This window comes from Jaculus jaculus, chromosome 12 (genome assembly GCF_020740685.1).
Source record: "Jaculus jaculus isolate mJacJac1 chromosome 12, mJacJac1.mat.Y.cur, whole genome shotgun sequence".
NCBI lineage: Eukaryota > Metazoa > Chordata > Mammalia > Rodentia > Dipodidae > Jaculus > Jaculus jaculus.
In genome coordinates, this window is record NC_059113.1 from 85,419,188 (window position 1) to 85,437,382 (window position 18,195).

General features: G+C 39.9%; 1 protein-coding gene across 2 annotated transcripts; it reads right to left on the reverse strand.

Annotated features, from left to right (window-relative positions):
* Positions 1-115: 115 nt before the first annotated feature.
* Pcdh18 (protocadherin 18) lies at positions 116-13,827 on the reverse strand. 2 transcript variants are annotated; one of them, XM_004655818.3, is made up of 4 exons: positions 10,884-13,827; positions 10,004-10,092; positions 9,750-9,913; positions 116-2,132 (listed from the first exon to the last, which is right to left on the reverse strand). In XM_004655818.3, the coding sequence occupies exons 1-4, from the start codon at positions 13,359-13,361 to the stop codon at positions 1,465-1,467; spliced, it is 3,399 nt and encodes a 1,132-aa protein (XP_004655875.1). In that variant the 5' UTR covers positions 13,362-13,827; the 3' UTR covers positions 116-1,464. The 2 variants fall into 2 exon arrangements, with proteins under 2 accessions (XP_004655875.1, XP_004655876.1); XM_004655819.3 differs by having other exon boundaries at positions 10,004-10,089; positions 10,884-13,826.
* Positions 13,828-18,195: the final 4,368 nt, after the last annotated feature.

The following is an 18,195-nucleotide window of genomic DNA, read 5'->3' on the forward strand; positions in this document are numbered from 1 at the left end:
AGCTAATGCAGTTGGCTGTTCTCTCTCTATCAATTGGAGGCCAGCCCTGAATCATGTCACTGTTGGAAGGAATATAGAGGGTCACAATTTTTCAACACACAACAGCAGAGCAGGGTTCTGATTTATGGACAGTTCCATAGCTTTGCTTTAATTTTCATTTTATTTTCACTGACAGTAAAATTTTTGGGAGAGTACAATCAAGATAGTGTACTAATAGAAATAGCATTAATAGAAGCTTGATCATAAACAATAATAGTCATAATAAGGATCTTTCGTACCAAGGCATTCCACACAGAGAGATAACAGCACAATAAATAAAGAATTTCTCATTTGTTGCACAAGAAATTAAACAAAATTATACTAACAAAAATGTGACTTTGTAAATGTGCATATACTAAAAATACAAGCAAAACTATGAGCTCATGCATTGTAGATAAAAGCTAAAAGTGAATAGTTATAGCAAAAGTTAAATATTGCAATAGATAAACAAAGAAATTCAAGTATTGTGAGAGGAGAGGGGAAGGTTCAAATAGAAGTTTTACAATAAATCAATTATGTTTACCACCCTGGGGAGGGGCACTGGCATATTTTTCTAGGTCGATTAATGCTTCATGCTGGTAGAATGCAAACCATTATCCATTTAAAGGACAAATCCCATGTCATTGGGTCACATTTCATTTTCCGAGGGTGGAAAAAAATCCCTTGTTTACCTTAACTCTAAGTCAATAAAATACTGTTGGAGAAATATTTTCAAGACCAGGCCAGTGTGATGCCCTGTAATTGTAGGGGCCTGGGAGTCAGGAAGCATAGACTTATGTCTGTTTACATCATTGTCTGTGGAAAATCCATTTCTCATAGTCTCCTTATAAATATCCCTCAAGATGCTTCTCTGTCCTAAAATAAAATTTTATTTAATTCCTCAATTTGGCTATAAGAATCAAACTATCACAGCTAGCAGAGTGCAGCAAAACAGAATAACGATGAAGTAGTTTAGCATTTTAATGATGCTTTCTTAAGTGTTGAAAAAGAAGTTGAATCAGTTAATGGAAGTAAGATTGCATAATGCATTGGTGAGGTTGTTCATATAACATAATAGTTCTTTCCCCGACCTAACTAATCTACACAGTACCTTTATACTTTGTGATTGAATAGGTCATAGATTTAGAACAGTGGCTAGTTTCTGCATGATTAGGAAAGACATGTTTGTCATGGGAGTAAAAAAATAAAATTTGTCTGTTAAATTACACATAAATATAAGGTACAAATGTATTTTTAAAATACAGATTAAAATAATCACACTTGCATTGTGTACATACGAAAATACAGTATTTAATATTCAATATACACAGACACATTTATGATAAATGCTACTATTTGGCCACGCCAGTTCTTTGAGGGTACTTTTTTTCTCTGCCCCCATCATTTTATATATGGGGAAATCAAGATGGCCTTGGCTAAGCTCTTCTAACTCTGGCGCACATCTTGAAGCAGTTTGTTAATCTCAGCCACCAGCTCGCTGGCATCCATGAGTTCATGTTTCCCGTCACTCAGGTGGTTGAGCACATTGTCAAGATCATCTTCCTCATAGTTCTCAGGGATTTCCTCCATGGCTGGCAGCCACTTGGAAGAAGGCTGCACGCTGGAGTGAGTCCCCAGAGGGGGCCCAGAGTTGCTGGTAGGGTTCTGAAAGTGTGTGCTGGCTGCCCAGGCAGCCACCCCTTGAGGGTAGCCCACAGTTTTAGCCTGCAAGGGCCCTTTTCTGCGTTCCAGGGAGTTGGACCGGTCCACCTCGTTGCTGCACTCAGAATAGGAGTCCATGGATGCTGGCAGCAAACGCTGGAACACACTGCTCATCTCGGACAGAAGGGATGACGTGCTGGTGTCCCCAGAATCTTCCTCGCTAGGGGAGTCCTTCCCAAATGTGGAAAAGCTCTTCTTCTTCTCCCCAGTGTCTCCAGACTGGCTGTCGTCCTCAAGGCTAGGGTGTGGGTGTGGCTGCTGGGCTTGGGCTGCGAATTCTTCCCCCGGGATGAACATGTTGCTCCTGTAATCAGACGGCGAGGGCAGCGGGGGCATCCAGCACTGGTCAGAGTGGCCCAGGACCCTGCACTCCTCTGTGCATAGCCTCATAGCTGTGCTCCGGCAAAGAAAGAAAGGTCCGTTATTATCTCAGCATCGCTCAAAACAAAAGGACAATGTCATTCCATTTTCTTATGTAGAAAAGGATTCAATTATTACCACAATGCTCACCTGTTATTAGACATATTAAATATACTACAGTCACATTTGAATTTGAATTGAATTATGAGACTCTAGGAGTCACTCTTGCTTATTGAAGAAAGCAAGGAGGGATGATTACTCCTATGCTTCTCAAAGATCGTCTGCTTCTCAATGTGAAAACAGATTGATAATTTATACATGAAAACAACTAAAAAGAGCTAACATTAGCACAATCAAAGAACATAAATACTAATGAAATAAAGTGACAAAGAACACCAACTTTCTAGATGAAACATTAGAACGACACCACATAATTTCCCATAGTAGCTTTCAGTAACTTGCTGGATATTGAGACTTATGTTGCCTGCTCCAATTTTCATGGAGACATGGAAAATATAATTAACTTTCAGATAATTGGCACTTGTTAATTTCTTTTAAACGTTTGTAAATTCTTTATTGACCAGTTATTTAAAATAGCTGTGAAAACCATTTTTAATTAGTACCTTAGGTATTCTCAGTTACCTTGCCATGAAGTAACCTTCATTCCAGGGTTTGAAATATACTGATATTCAATTAAATGAAAAAGTACTCAAAACTCATAGAAATGTGAGAAATGTGTGCCTTAATTATTCTAGATGTTCTGATGCCTTCCTGGAATGTGAGTAGCCGCACATACTGAAAATAATAAAAATGAGAAAATCAGAATAAAAGGAGAAAATAAACCTATAAAAGTGACATATATCGTAGCTGCACTCCATGTACCCAGAAAAAGTAAATATATAATATATACTCCACAAAAAGACCATTTATTACAGAGAAAACTCAGTCTTTTCACTATCCTTTCACTCTACAGCACAGATCAGAATTTTAGAAATGGACAGATTTGAAAGAGATTTGAAAGAAAATGGAATTGCTCCTTGGATAATTTCATAGCATATTTTATGGATTGGGCTACTAAAGAAAGATTTCTCAGACCTGGAGAGATGACTTAGCTATGAAGGTGTTTTCAAAGGCTAAGGATGCCAGTTAGATTTTCCAGTACCCACATAAGCCATATGCACAAGGTGGCACATGCATCTGGAGTTCATTTGCAGTGACTAGAGGCCCTGATGCACCTTTGCTCTCTGTATATCTGCTTCTCTGTCTCTCTGTCTCTCTGTCCCTCTCTGTCTGTGTGTGTGTGTGTGTGTGTGTGTGTGTGTGTGTGTGTGTGTATTTCTCTCGAATAAATAAATAAAATATTTTTAAAAATTCTCTTTATTCCATTGTATTGCTGAAAGGACATCAGTTGATGAGTGTGATGTGGTTTGCTAGGGCAAGCATGTTCTTTACCAGATTTTACATTGAATATGTGTGAAATACATACTTTCTGATTAAAAAAGTAAACAGAGGGTTACAGAGATGGTTTAGTAATTAAGTGTTTGCCCAAAGCCAAAGGAACCAGGTTTGATTCCCCAGGACTTATGTAATCCAGATGCACATGGTGGTGTATGCATCTGGAATTTGTTTGCAGAAACTGAGCCCCTGGCATGGCCCATTTCCTATCTGCCTTTTCCCTCTCTTTCTCAAAATAAGTAAAAAGTTAAAAAAAAAAAAAAAAGAGCAGTCTAGGAGGTTGTTGGTCTGAAGTTCACCTTTTAAAAGGGTAAACAGAAAAGGAGAACTTGAAGATTTGCTTTTAAGTGGGGAAGTCACTGCCCTTCACCATTGGAACCTTTAAGCTAATTCTGTTGTAAACTTCTGGACCTCAGTTCTTAATGTAAAGGGAGAAAACTTAAAAAATAAAAGTAAGTGTTGAGAATGTGAAGAGAAAAAAAAAGACTGAATTGTTATAAACCCCAGAAATACACAACGAATGTGAGAGAACACTGAGAAACGTGTAGGAGAAAGGCAGACAAAGCAAGAAACATATGAAAAATCATGGTGAAATTCTGCTATGAAGGAAGATTTAACATGCAGAAGCCAGGATAGCTCAAGTCTAAATCAGGTTTTGACGACCTCACCTCATGCATTACACCACTTGGAAGTATTTGTCCACCGCCATTCTTCACCATTAGATTTGGAAACCAGCAAAGGGAATTGAAAGTAACTGGAATGCCATAAATAGCAGTGAGGTTTTCTCAGCAATGAAATAACTATCTTAGTGGTAATGATTTTTTTTTCCCCTAATTCCCTGGGTCTCTTAAAATGGAAATGAGACCTGTGTATATTGTCTTATTCACATCCTGTAAGGAGGAAGAACAGACTTGCTTAAACCTCTTCACTTGTTGGCCTTCAATGCCATGGGTGTAGGCTTGGGATTGCCTGATAAGCTTTTATTTGCTTTAATGTTTAATGGGTAGGAATATACGTAGTATATTCTAAAACTCTCAAACATGATCAAGTTGTCTAAAGTCTGAATATAATGAACACATAGCCAACGATACAGAATAACAAATCAACTGTGTGATTATCACAGTTGGACAAGTCACGATCAAAAATAATGTTCACCAGTAGAATCACACAGTAGTGAATAGTACAACTTCATCATAATAATTAAGTGGGAACCTAGTTACAAATAATGAATTGATTTAAAAGTGAAAATAGGAGCGGGAGAAAATACTCAAAAGTTAAGGCGTTTGCCTACAAAGTCTACCTACTGTGTTCAATTTCCCAGTATCCACATAAAGCCAGAGAGGGGCATGTACCTGGAGTTCATTTGCAGCAGCTGGAGGCCCTGGCACACCTATTCTCTCTGTCTGTCTTCTCTATATCTCTCTCTGCTTGCAAACAAATAAATTTTTTTTTAATTTTTTTTTTTATTTATTTGAGAGTGACAGACACAGAGAGAAAGACAGATAGAGGGAGAGAGAGAGAATGGGCACGCCAGGGCTTACAGCCTCTGCAAACGAACACCAGACGCGTGTGCCCCCTTGTGCATCTGGCTAACCTGGGACCTGGGGAACCAAGCCTCGAACCAGGGTCCTTAGGCTTCACAGGCAAGCACTTAACCGCTAAGCCATCTCTCCAGCCCACAAGTAAATATTTTTAAAAGTGAAAATATAAATTATGTTGAAAACTAAGTGGGAGAAAGGTGACAAAATGAGAGCAAGAAGAAAAGGGAGAGAGAGAGCAAGGGGCATGAGGAGAGATTGGGAAGAAGAAAGATAGGGAAACGGGTAGTGAGAGAAGAGACAGTCGTGGTACAAAAGAAAGCCTTCTCCTTAACACTGGTAGTCTCTTCTTTTTCCCTAGTGATCCAACCATTTGACAGTATTTTCAGAGTATATGTGATTCAGTGCCACCAAGGTTCCATCCCACAATGATGGATTGGTGGCAAATGGCCAGCCTGTCTACCTCTGTTGGAAATCTCCATCAGGTGGCTGTTTTCTATAGACACATGGATCAGGGTAGAAGCAGGAGCTCTGCATCATGAGTGAATTTTGCCGCCTTAAATGTGGGACACATGCCATTCATGACCTTACAATGCCTGAGGCTACCTACACAAGACCTGCATAATAGGAGGGGAAGAATGATGGAATTAAAATAGAACAGGGACTAGTTGGAAAGAAAGTTGGTAATGGAGGGGGTAAGGTGTAGGGTAAAGGAAGGATGCTGGGAAAGAACTATAGTCAAGTATATTTTATAAATGTTGTCAATAAAATTTAAACATGTGGAATAGAAATCAGGACAGTGAGTGTAGGAATAAACATGGGCCTGATCCCCATGAAGTCATTAGTTACTGGCTCACTAATATGACCTCCTTAAATGTGGAATGAGCCATCTCTCTAGCCCAATATTTTCACTTGTGGATCCCTGCTTTCATAGAGTAGACAATGATGTCTTAGATGCCTGGGTAAAGTGGCTAATGGGAAGATTCTAGAAAAGAAAACAAATCATGGAGAAGGCTGGATGATACAGCAAAAGAAGGGGTAAACTGAAAGAAACTTGAAAGACGAGCAACATTGAATGTGGGAGGTAAGTAAGGGCATTTCCTTCAGGTACAAAGGACAACTTGCATAAAGACCTAGTGTGTCAGGCTGCCCATTGCAAAAGACCTCAAAATGGAAAAATTGAGAAAGAATAAGCCAGAGGTATATTTCAATAGCATTTGAATACAAAGATAAACAGATTACTCAGTGTTGCTGGGCAACAAAAGCCAGGTATTGATTTTGTGCCAAAAAAATTGTAATTGGAAAATTTCTGCAAAGATTGTTGAAGCTGTTTAAAGATTTGGCAGTGGGAGGAACTGCTTGGCAGGGAATGTCAGTATATCCATTGGTGTGAGAAACTAGCCAGGACATCTACCACAGAACAGAGAGGATGCAGGATTAAAAATGTATGTTTGAAGTACTGACAGATGACAGATGATGGAAAGTCAAATGCACCCAATTAGAAAGAATTATAATAAGAAACAGAATCAAAACCTTTATATACCATCCAGGTATAACAAAATACACTGGGAACAGAGGTTTTATGCAGATGTATGCTTAGTGTAATAGGTCATATTTAAATGAGTTATAAAGAAAACAGTTGACAAACATGAGTCAGTAGACAAAAATTCATGCTCATTTTACTGCTCAATGTGTGGGAATTGAAAGGATGAATGTCCAGAAATGACCCTGCTGGCAGTGATGCAGGACATCATAATCTATATTTGTTCATAGATGAATGCAGGAAAACAGTTGGAATGAGACATCAGGTCCTAAAAATATACATGCTTTAAAAAACTCTACTGATCTGTGTTAATAAGATTCAGATGTGGACCAACATTTTTTCTACTCAAAGTACTTTCTGAGTATATGCTTTCTAAAAACTACATGTTTTATACACTAATATGCCTGCAAAAGTTGCCAGAATGAATAATAAACTATAATATTGGCAAAATGTCACCATGATAAGGCTTATGATTAAGAGATGGCTATATCTATAGATATTAAGTATGCAGAGTGAAGTCTTTGCTGGCTAAACATGGACCTACTCAGCAATCACTACTGCTATTTCCTGGTGTTCTGGTCCTCCGGTATAGCTCAGCCCCTGGAGAGGCAGATACCAAGTGATGTAGAAATGTATCTCCTGTAATAACATCTGCTGTAAAACAAGGTTTTGCACCAGTAAAATGGATTTCCAGCCACATCTTTGGGTTGGGTAAGATTGTGTATACAGAGAATTTTATAAATGATTATCTTCCCATAATTGAGTTAGGAACAATAACCTAAAAGTATAAAATTTTAAAGATATGTGCCATTAATGAAGCTTAAAGCCACTCAGTAAACAAGACTCACTACTTTTGTAGGTTTTTCCTACCTATATTTCTTCCGGTATCTTTATTCCTTAACATTAATTATTAATACCCTTTAGTTCAATGGTTAGATAACTCCTGACATGACTGAAGATGAAAAGAGGAATCTTGGCCCCCTTCTGAAATAAAAGGGACTAGAAGTATCATTAAGTGCTAGAACACTTGTCTCACAGGCATAAGACTGGGTTCAGTTACCAACAGAATAATAAACAAACAAATAATAGACTCATAGTTATCTATTAGAGCCAGGCTGTTTCAGAATTAAAAAGGGATTTAGAAATTCTTGAGTTTGGTAACTATCAAGGATATTTATCTAGGGTAGGCTTTCTCCATTTTGCTATCATGATAAATCTAAATTTCAATGAATAAAGCAGGAATTTAAAATATATGATACAATATTGGTATTACATCAGTGATGATTCTCTTTTATAAAATAACATAATGTGGGAAATTTTATTATTCAAGGTTAGGGTCCCCTTAGCACCATACAGATATTCAGCCAGCAACCTTATTATATGAAACAGAACAATAAAACTAACAACATGAGAAAGATGTCACAAGATGTATATATTCCCCTAAATTTTCAGATATTTATATTCACATTTGTCTAAGAAATCTATAAATTAATCAAAAAATGATACCATGGATGATTTTGCCAACAGAGGATATTATATACCCTGCAATCCCTAGTGTCAACAAGAGTCTTCCATATACATTCATCTTGCCAGAGACAGAGTATATCTATTTCTGAAATAACATGACTGAGCAAGCAATATCTAATTAGTAGTTTTGCTGAGGACAGTAAGTCTTCAGAATAGAAGAACAAAAGCACTTAATTTACTTAACACAATAAAAATAATTTCAAAGCACCTGTTAATTCATGTGTGTGGTAATAATTCAATTGTGTGAATGGTTCAAATCTCACCTTCACTATGCAAAAACTTCCTGACTTATGCCCATTTTCTAACCTTTACAAACTTCAGATTTCAAATCTGACAAATAAACAAATGCTAATGTTACTACCGACACTACAACTCATGCCAGTTCCAAAAAAGCATAATATCAACATTCATAAGCTGTGTAGTCACTGAAATTTATATAAATTCAACCACCACTAACTAACAACTAACTCCCATGTCAGAGCCTGGAGATGAACAGGTTAGTTAATAAATGCCATGTGGGCTTCTAGTGCTCCCCTACAACCAGAAGAAGCCCTTCGATGTAGCTGGTAACAGTTCCTACTGCTGATGGGCTGCCGCCACCATTATCCCCATAACTCAAGAAAGCTTACATCCTATTTATTGATTTTCAGAAATTCTTGTAGACTCCTTCATAGGTGTTTTGCACTCATCTTTATCTATATTCAGAAGATAGATGCTAGACAGAAGAGAGATGGCTCATTAAACATTGTTCTCTTTTCTTTCATTAGTCAAATGGAAGCCATTCAATGAACATATAAGTAGCCAGATAAACTTTTCTTTTCCTAAGGGTTGATTTACTTATTGTATCCCTTAGCAACAGGGTTGCTACAGTGATGCCCCCAGTATTGACTCAGTTGGTTCCAAGTTTCCACCACACAATTAGAGGGAAGACATGAAGGAGAATGTGGCTAAACACTCAATAGAAGCACCTCCATGTAGCTATGGGCTTATAAATTCACCACTTTGGTCTCTATTTCTTCTCTACTATAGCACAGACATAAAATGAAAGGAGGCAAGATATATGTTATGCTTGCCACCTACAAAGGTGTCTTCTTTGTCCTATTTTTAGTGCTTAAAGTATACCCTTTCTTGCATATTTTAGTCTCTGATTTTGTGAGTTGATTCCCATCACAGGAAGTATCCACCAAATTATAGTTCAGTTCACCACTATCCACCAAACAGGCTGAATCAAAACAGCCACCCAGTAATTTTATAAAGAGTTGTTCAAAACTGTCCTGTAGCTGTGCTAGCTGAGGTAGAAAAAGGAGGGAAGTGGTGGCTCTTTTACTCTCTCCCCACTCCCTTCCTCCTTGTCCTGTCATACTCTCATGACTGCTCCTTCACTGCTGTGTACTGTGTATTTTAAGAGCATAATTTCTAAAATGTTACAGTTCCTATTCATTGCCACTGGTGTGCAGATTACAAATACTTTAAGTGCAAGGGAGAAAAATAAAGAAGTGAAATAGACGCATGGGAAAAAAAAAAGTTCAACTTGCCAGTATTAGAGGGTTTGAAAAAGAAAGAGTGGCCATCATGTATCCTCTTACCTGCTGGAATTCTTCCATCTGTAAGAAACAGGTCACTGAATCCTTCTCCCAGCAGCCTGTCTATGGGAGAGTCTCGTCCCAAATCATAGTCACTGTCTCCAGCTTCACTGTCACCACGGCCACTGTCTTTCAGGCTGAACTTATCCATGTCCTGAAGGGCATATCTAGAAAGATCAATGAAGGAAAAGCATAGCTTTATTCATTGGCATTTTGGGTATTTGAGACTGTACAGGCAACATAAGGATATTTCATACCTATAGCTCCTGGAGTATTTATTTCCTCGGAAACTTGGCCTTGGCTGGTACTGCCCCTGGTGCAGCATGGAAAGAAGCTGTGAGACCTGCTGGGAACCAAAGAAACAGAACTGATTTCTGAAAACAAACCCCCAAGCATTTGCATGCATGAAGCAAGGGAAAATGGTTATTTGGTATTTCATACCCAGCAACTGAACATGCTTTCCACATTCCAATGGTATACACATGCTGGGCCATGACTGACTGTGCAGTCAGCCACCAAGTGCAACTAAAATCTACCATGGGCAGAGTTTGGAATTCTAATAATACAACTGAGTTTTTCTGGATCATTATTATTATTATTTTTTTTAACGAAAGCTTCCTTTTAAATAACAGATTTATTTCCTCTAGAGTTCAGATAAAATGGTCAAATGTAAAAATACTTTAAAACCCTGGCAAAACACACCGTAATAGGATCCAGTTAAAATAACATCAGAAAATTTTCCAGGGTTGAACAAATGTGACCAGTACTGAGATAGGATTTTGAAAATCTGGGACACTGATTTTTCAGTAGGGACTTTAATAATGGAAAGAAGGTGTGTCCCTTTACGCTGTGACTTCATTGCATCTCAATCTGGAAGTGAAGGGACTCTAATTAGATAGCCACTTGGGACTGTCACATTTATTTTCCAATATCATACATATTCCATGCAAGTGAATAATTTAAGAAATATTGAGGGGTTTTCTAAGGTGTGAACTCACTACATACACATATTATAACTTGAGCCCTACTTGATTTGCATATTGTCAGTTATTAATGACACATTTAAGAACTGACTGCTGTTCAGAAGAACACTAACAGTTGGCACTACCAGTGAAGTCAAGTCATTTATGATCTTACCTCAACAGCAGGCGTGGCATGGGTGAGTTCTAATGAGAAGTTCTCTGGCACGTGATTGGATGAGATTGTCACCAAGCTGTTGAGGGACTGGTGACTGTTGTGACTCTGGCGGCTGCCCATTTGCCCTCTTTCCAAGGTAGGAGATGAAGATGGGGATGATCTGTGATGGGATCTGATAGGCAGAGTGCCATTCAGGGTGGGCACCAGAGTGATGTCCCCTTTGTGAATCTGTCTAGATGGCCTTTTTGGGTGGTGCTGGTAAGTTGATTCTGCGACCCTGCAGTTGTAAGATCTAGTGTCTTTCTTTTCTCGGCTACATCTTGTTGCAAATAGCACCATGATGACCAATAACACTGCACAAATGGCTCCTAAGGAAATAATTATAATCATGGACACATCCAGTGATGCCTGACTTACTGAGGTCATTGCTGTACTTGTCACCGATTCCACATGTTCAAAGATCATACACTTTAGAAGGACTTTGGTGTGCAGCTGAGGGGTGCCTTTATCCTGGATGATAACTGAGAGCTCCCATTCAGTGGAAGAAATGGACTCCATGCTCACGTTGGTATGGATGTCACATGATCGTGGGTCAATGACAAAGATGCTCTCCTCATTACCAGCTACTATGAAACAGCTGAGCTCAGCATTGATACCAGAGTCCCTATCAATGGCCCTTATTCTTGTGACATGAAAGCCACTTTCAGCCCCTTTGGGGATGGTGATTTCTGCAGTATTGTTGTGCATCGTAGGCCCTATAACCATGGGGACATTGTCATTTTCATCAATGATGGTGAGCACAACTGTGGTGTTACTCATAAGCTGCCTTGGACTCCCTCCATCCCTTGCTTCAACCACAAAAGTGATCTGACTTACTTCTTCATGGTCAAAGATTCTGAGGGCATAGATGGCTCCGTTGGATGGGTCAATGGTGACATATGTAGTGATGGAACTTCCCAGGATAAAACTCTCCAAAATGGTGTATGTCACCTGTCCATTTTCATCAAGATCGGGGTCTGTGGCTGTAACTGTGGTGATATATGCCCCTGGTGAGTTATTCTCTGAGATTACAAATTCATAGCGGCTCCTCTGGAAGCGAGGTGGGTTGTCATTAATGTCATTGATCTGAACAGTAAAGTGCTTCACTGAAGAGAGGCTGGGTGTGCCCCTGTCCTCCGCAATGACAGTCAAACTATACTCCGACCTCTTTTCTCTATCTAGAGTGGCATTGGTCAAGATGATATAATTGTTCTCATAACTCTTCTGAAGTTTAAAATGGCCATGCCCATGAAGCTTACACACAACTTCCCCATTCAGCCCAGAGTCCTTGTCTTGCACCCTGACCAAAGCAACAAATGTCTCGATAGGATCTCCTTCAAAAACATAAGATATTTCTTCTTTCTCAGGGGACATAAGGTTTATATTAATTTCAGGTTTATTGTCATTGACATCCACAACCTTAATTATAATTTTGCAGTGAGCTGGAATGGAGTTCGGACCCAAATCCTGAGCCTGAACATCAATCTCGTAGGACTCAGTGATTTCATAATCCACTTGTTTAAAAAGAGTCAAATGTCCTCTTTCTGAGTCGATTTTAAAAGTCTCTAGAATTTGGGGGGACACGTGACTGCTGAAGGAGTAGACAATTTTCCCGTTAGCGCCCTCATCTGGATCAGTGGCATTTAGATCCAGGAGCAAAGTGCCCACGGGAGCGTTTTCTAAGAGTTGTATAACGTAAGACTGCTGCTCAAAGGCAGGGCTATTGTCATTGGAGTCAGAAATGCTGACTTTCAGGAGGGAAGAGCCCGACCTTGGAGGCACTCCCAGGTCCGAGGCCGTGAGCTGCAGCTCATAGCTGGACTTCAGTTCGCGATCCAACTCTCTCACCACAATGAGTTCGGCGTACTTGGCGCCATCCGTTCTCGTCCGGACCTCGATATTGAAAAAATCATTGGTAGAGAGGGAGTAGGTGTGGAGGGAATTTTCCCCGACATCTGCATCAAACGCACTGTCCAGGGGGATCCGAGTTCCCACTGCTGCGCTCTCGGATATCTCTATGGGGATGACGGGTCTGGAGAACTGGGGGGAATTATCATTGATGTCCAACACTTCCACTTCGATGTGGAAGAGGTGCAGATGGTCGGTGGGTAGGGTGATCACATCAAACTCTATGGAACAATTCAAGTTTTTCTGACAGAGCTGCTCCCTGTCGATGGTGGCCCCGATGCTGATTTCCCCCGTGTTCTCGTTGACCACAAGGAGAGGAGAATTCCCCCTTTGCATGGCCCGAAAACGGACCGCAGACGGGTTAGGAAGCTTTGAGAACACGTCAGCCGCATCCTCCGATAGTCTTGCAATGACCGAGCCAACCCTCTGCTCCTCATAAATCCTGTATTTCAGATTCTTGCCCAGAGCATCGCGGTAGAAAAACGCCACCAGAAGTGCAAACGCAAGTCTAAAGTGCATTTTAGCATTCATTTGGTGCAGCGAGATTCCCCCCTGGCGAGAGCGACTTACAAGAGCGCAGCGATCCCCTCAACTTCCTCCGGCAACTTACCGCCAAGCCACATCAGCTCCTCGGAACTGAACGGCGTCCCGGAGTCACGCCGCACAACGCCACGGATCGCTCGCAAACTTTAGCTTCGTCCACACCGTGGAAGGGCCGCGGGATGCATCCGTGTGGCCGCTCGTCCTCCCGGGGCTGGGCGAAGCGCGGTCACCCCGGCGCGGTCCCCCGAGCGCGCTCGGCATCCCTCGGTCGCACGGGCGGTCGGGGGCGGGAGTCTGCGGTGGGCGTCCGTCCTCCCCGGCGGCTTCCTCCCTCTCTGCCCCGGTCCTCTTCCCTCCGCTCCGTTGCAGACTAAACACCCGTGATTGCTGACTCCAGTCTGAAATCTCTACAACTTCACTTCAACTCTCAGACAAAGCTCTTTCGCCCGGCGTGTGTTGAATCGCTTCCAGCCAATCAGCGAGCTTCCAAATGCGGAGCTGCAGCCCGAGTCACCCAGCGAGGGAGGGAGCGAGGCCGGGGGGCGGGGGGGGGGGAGCCGGAGCCCAGAGGGGGACGCGGGAGTGGCCGGCTCCCGCCCGCCTGGAGGTGGGACCACCATCCTCCCGCCGCCCTCCCCATCCGCGTCCCGTCCTGCCTGCACTCCACCCCCCCTCCGTGTGCCATTACAAAGGGGGAGACAAATTACAACTTGGGGGGGGGGGAGAGGTTGGTGGAGAAAAAAGAAACTTTAAATCAACTTCTGGTCTTTCTTATTTATATGGCACTTAAAATTGTTCTTGTTTTCCTAATTACCCTTTTCCTTTGCCACAAACATGTAATCATCTTGCTTTTCCAGGGCCCTTAAGTGCTGGTTTCACTTAAAATACCTCCAAGTGTATTCTGTTTGGGATGGCATTTAATAAAACGGGGGAAACTTGCTTCTAATTAAGATCCTTTCCCTTCCCCCTCGGCAAATACTTGGCTCTTTCTCCTCGGCGAGGCTGACCGGCCGCATGCCTGGAGCTCTGTGGTAAGGAACAGCCCAACTGAAGAGGCTTCATTTTCTGCTTTCTTTCATCTTCATTCTTTGAAGATAAGGAAAGGGCTATCTTGCACTCCTGATTTCTCTTAATTAGAAGGATTTAAAGGAACACATCAAAATTTGGAACTAATTAACAATATAGCTCGACCTCATATCACCTCGTTCCTTGAGTTTGGGCAAAAAAAAAGAAAAGAAAAGAAAATGTTCCTAATACTTCTTTGTCTGGCACTTGAAAAAAAAATCCTATTTATCTTGGTTAAAATACATTTCCAGCTGTAGCACAACAATTTCTAACAAAAGGTGCTATCTCTCTACACAATGAACACCGAGGGGACATGGACTCCATAGTTTACAAGTCAAATTTGTATAATGTATGCATTCTTTATGAAAACAGTTTCTGATATGTATTTTTAAAACCCAGAGGTTGTTTACACTAAGAAATAGAATACCTGAGTTGAAAATTGCATTCTGTGTGCATCAAAATACTAGAAATACCAGGGGAGGCTTGTGCTCAATCCAGGTCACAGAAACTGATATGGTATTCTTATTTGAAAATATGATTATTTATGATGTTCTTTCTGCTCTGCCATTCCTTTTAAGTTTACCATTGTGACTCCATTCTAGCTGTTTCCACCCCCCTCACCTTTTGCATTATTCCTCAGCTGTCTTCAACCACTTGCATATATTCACTGTTTCCCATAATCTCACTGTCAGTTTTTCCATTTATTTTTCTCCAGCTCTATTCTGCCCCCCAGAAACATGTATAAAAAAGTAATTTTCTGATTTTTCCACTTTGCTTACTCGCAGCAGCATTCAGCTAAAGTCACTATGAAGGTTCTTTCAAAAAAAAAAAAAATTAAAGAAAGGAGTCACAGCACGAGGGCTCCTGCTTTTTAGACATTCAAAAGCATTTTATAAGCCATTGTCTTTTCCCCTTCCTGAAACCAGGGCTGTGTGGCAAACTGTGGAATGGAAATGCCTGTAATGAATGTATTTAGTACTGGGTCACACCTATGAGCACTCTGCCCTGTGAAGAAGACTGTTTTACAAGTTTGCAACCCTTTCACACTGCTAAGCTCCACAGAGGAACTGGGAGAACTACTATAAGATACTGGGACCTTGGAAACGCATGGCCATCTGGCCTAGATCTCCAATAATCCCAGTCAATAGTTATATCCATTCAGGCTTTCGTGAACCCCTTTGCCAGCTCCAAAAGAGAGAGAGAGAGAGAGAGAAAAGAAAAAGGAATTAAAGACCATTCAGAGTTGGATTGAGAATTCAAAGGTAATATAACTCCACCAGTTCTAGGAGAATTTTCATCATGAATTTGATGTTGACCACAAAAGTCTCAAAAAACATTGGACTTGATTACCTTAATGACTAAGACATTTGCCCTCTTAGCTTAAGAGGTAAATATATCTTTAAAATCTTCCTTTTATTTTGAGCAGTATGTTTGGACATAATTTGAGGGGAAAATAACTTTAGCTTATGGAGACATATACCATTATTTTTATATTAAGATGCAATCATAAGCAGTGTGTTTCTATGGCTATGCCTATGAAGAGCATGGGATCCCATCATAAAGAATGGCTTTATATGTGACAGTGTCTTCACCAAATAATACTTCATGGTCAGTTGCTAATGTACTTCTGAGAAGTTCTATGTATATACTTGCCAACAAATATTAAGTTTTTGGGATTTATTATTAGCATTTAGTGGATTGCTCATCACAGATTTTCTCTCATTTATTTACTTACTTTCATAACTATATTTCTGATGCTAAATATGGGAGCCCAGGATCTTGTGCATGCCAGGGAAGTGCTGTACCACTGAGCTATAGTAACCCCAGTCCTTGCTTTATTGCTCCCAAAGGTCAACATTAGAAACAATATTTCTTATACTTTTAAAACATTTTTATGTTTTTGATTTATTCCAAGGATCCAAAATTTATTTATTTCATATCACTGAATAAAAAATACCAGAAAATCTCTCTCTCAAATTATTCCTAGGACAGAAAGCTGATAAACATTTTTAAGTGACCATCTAGTGATGAAACCAACAAAGCTACTTCTTCTAGACTTTCACAAAGTCATGAACAGATGGGTTATGTCAAACAACTTCTCTTGGAGCCAGTAAAGGAGAATGGATGGCATATTCCTACAAGTCCATCCCCCTTTGAGAGGGCAGTAATTGCTAACAAAAAGGAGCAATGACTGTAAGCCTAGAAGATCATGGCTGTTTAAGACCAGGCAAAGAATTCAATGTGTTCCTGAACTTCCCAAGTTGCATCTTCAGGGTGTCCACTTTGTTACACATTTTACTCACAGACTGCTTTTACTACCTCAGCTTGGTTTGAGCATAAATTACTAAATATAGATTTAAAAAAATGTCAACTATCATATGTTATACATCCTATCACCTATACTAACATTTTCATTGTCTTATTTATTTTGGTTACTTCTGCTTGAAGGAAAATTCAGTTTTCTATACCTAAGTCTTTAATGTTTTCTTTTTTTGTATTGACAATGAAGGATATTATCAAGCCTCACTGTGTCCACATAATATAAAAATGATGTCTCCTTTGATATCAGAGTGCAAAATTGAAGTCACCATTACTTCTGAAAAGCAGATGCAGTTTTTCCTTAAAATATCTCAGCTGTTAATTTATATTCTATCATAGCACATGAAATTTAAAAAAAAAATAGTGTAATAAATACTTCCAACTTGCCATATCTCATATTTCTCATTATTAAATCCCAAAAAAAAACTTGTTTCTGACTTTCTTCTTAGAGGCTGATCTAACATTTTCATGTCTCCTTATAGTATTTGTTGTGAAATGTCTTATAACAGAAAGACATGAAGACATGGTCTTGCTTGACAACATGTGGCTATAATAAGCCAAACTAATTGCAGTGTATCCTGCCTGGGAAGTTAGAAGGGAGGAAAAAGTTTGCCACACAAAACTTAGTAAAGTGAAAGAATCCCAATACTCTGGAGCTTATTGGAAGTTGGAGCTTTCTTTGCTATATGAATGCAATAAATGAATGATTGACTATGGGGTACCACCAATTTCAACACTATGAAGCCTTGTAAAAATTACTTAGCCGCACTGAGTCCATGTAATCTTGTGTGAGGTGTGAGTCATCAAAATTGTTTTCTTTTTCAAAGAATTCTTGTTAAATCTTTCTTTTTCTCAATTTTTATTAAAATTTTCCATGATTATAAAAGATATCCCATGGTAATACCCTCCATCCCCATCCTGCTTTCCTCTTTGACATTCCATTCTCCATCATATCCCCTCCCCATCTCAATCATTAAATCTTTAATGACTGAGTCTTTCACAAAGTCCAAGCCAGAGCAGATATATGACATGGGCTTTCTTAGCCCTTGTTTATTTTCATTGTGCTTAGCCGTCATTGAAGAAAAAATGGAGGATAATATTTATAGACCTTGCTGTTTTCCAGACATTTGGTTTAGATATCTGTATAATTTTATGCTGAAGAGCTCTAGCTCTCTCCATGTTGATTTATGAAGGTCTCCTATGAAACATCATCAGCAAACATAATACTATGGTACTATGGTGATCGTGAAAATGTAGCCTTCTGTGAAGAAAATTCTATAAGGTTGACCTAAGTAAAATACCAGATCCCTGACATACATATACAAATCTATTAGTACAATTAAGAACCTACTTAGGTGGCCCATTTTATCCCAGTACATGGGAAAGTAATGAGGCGGATCACCATGAGTTTGAGACCAGCCTCGGCTATAGAGTGAAT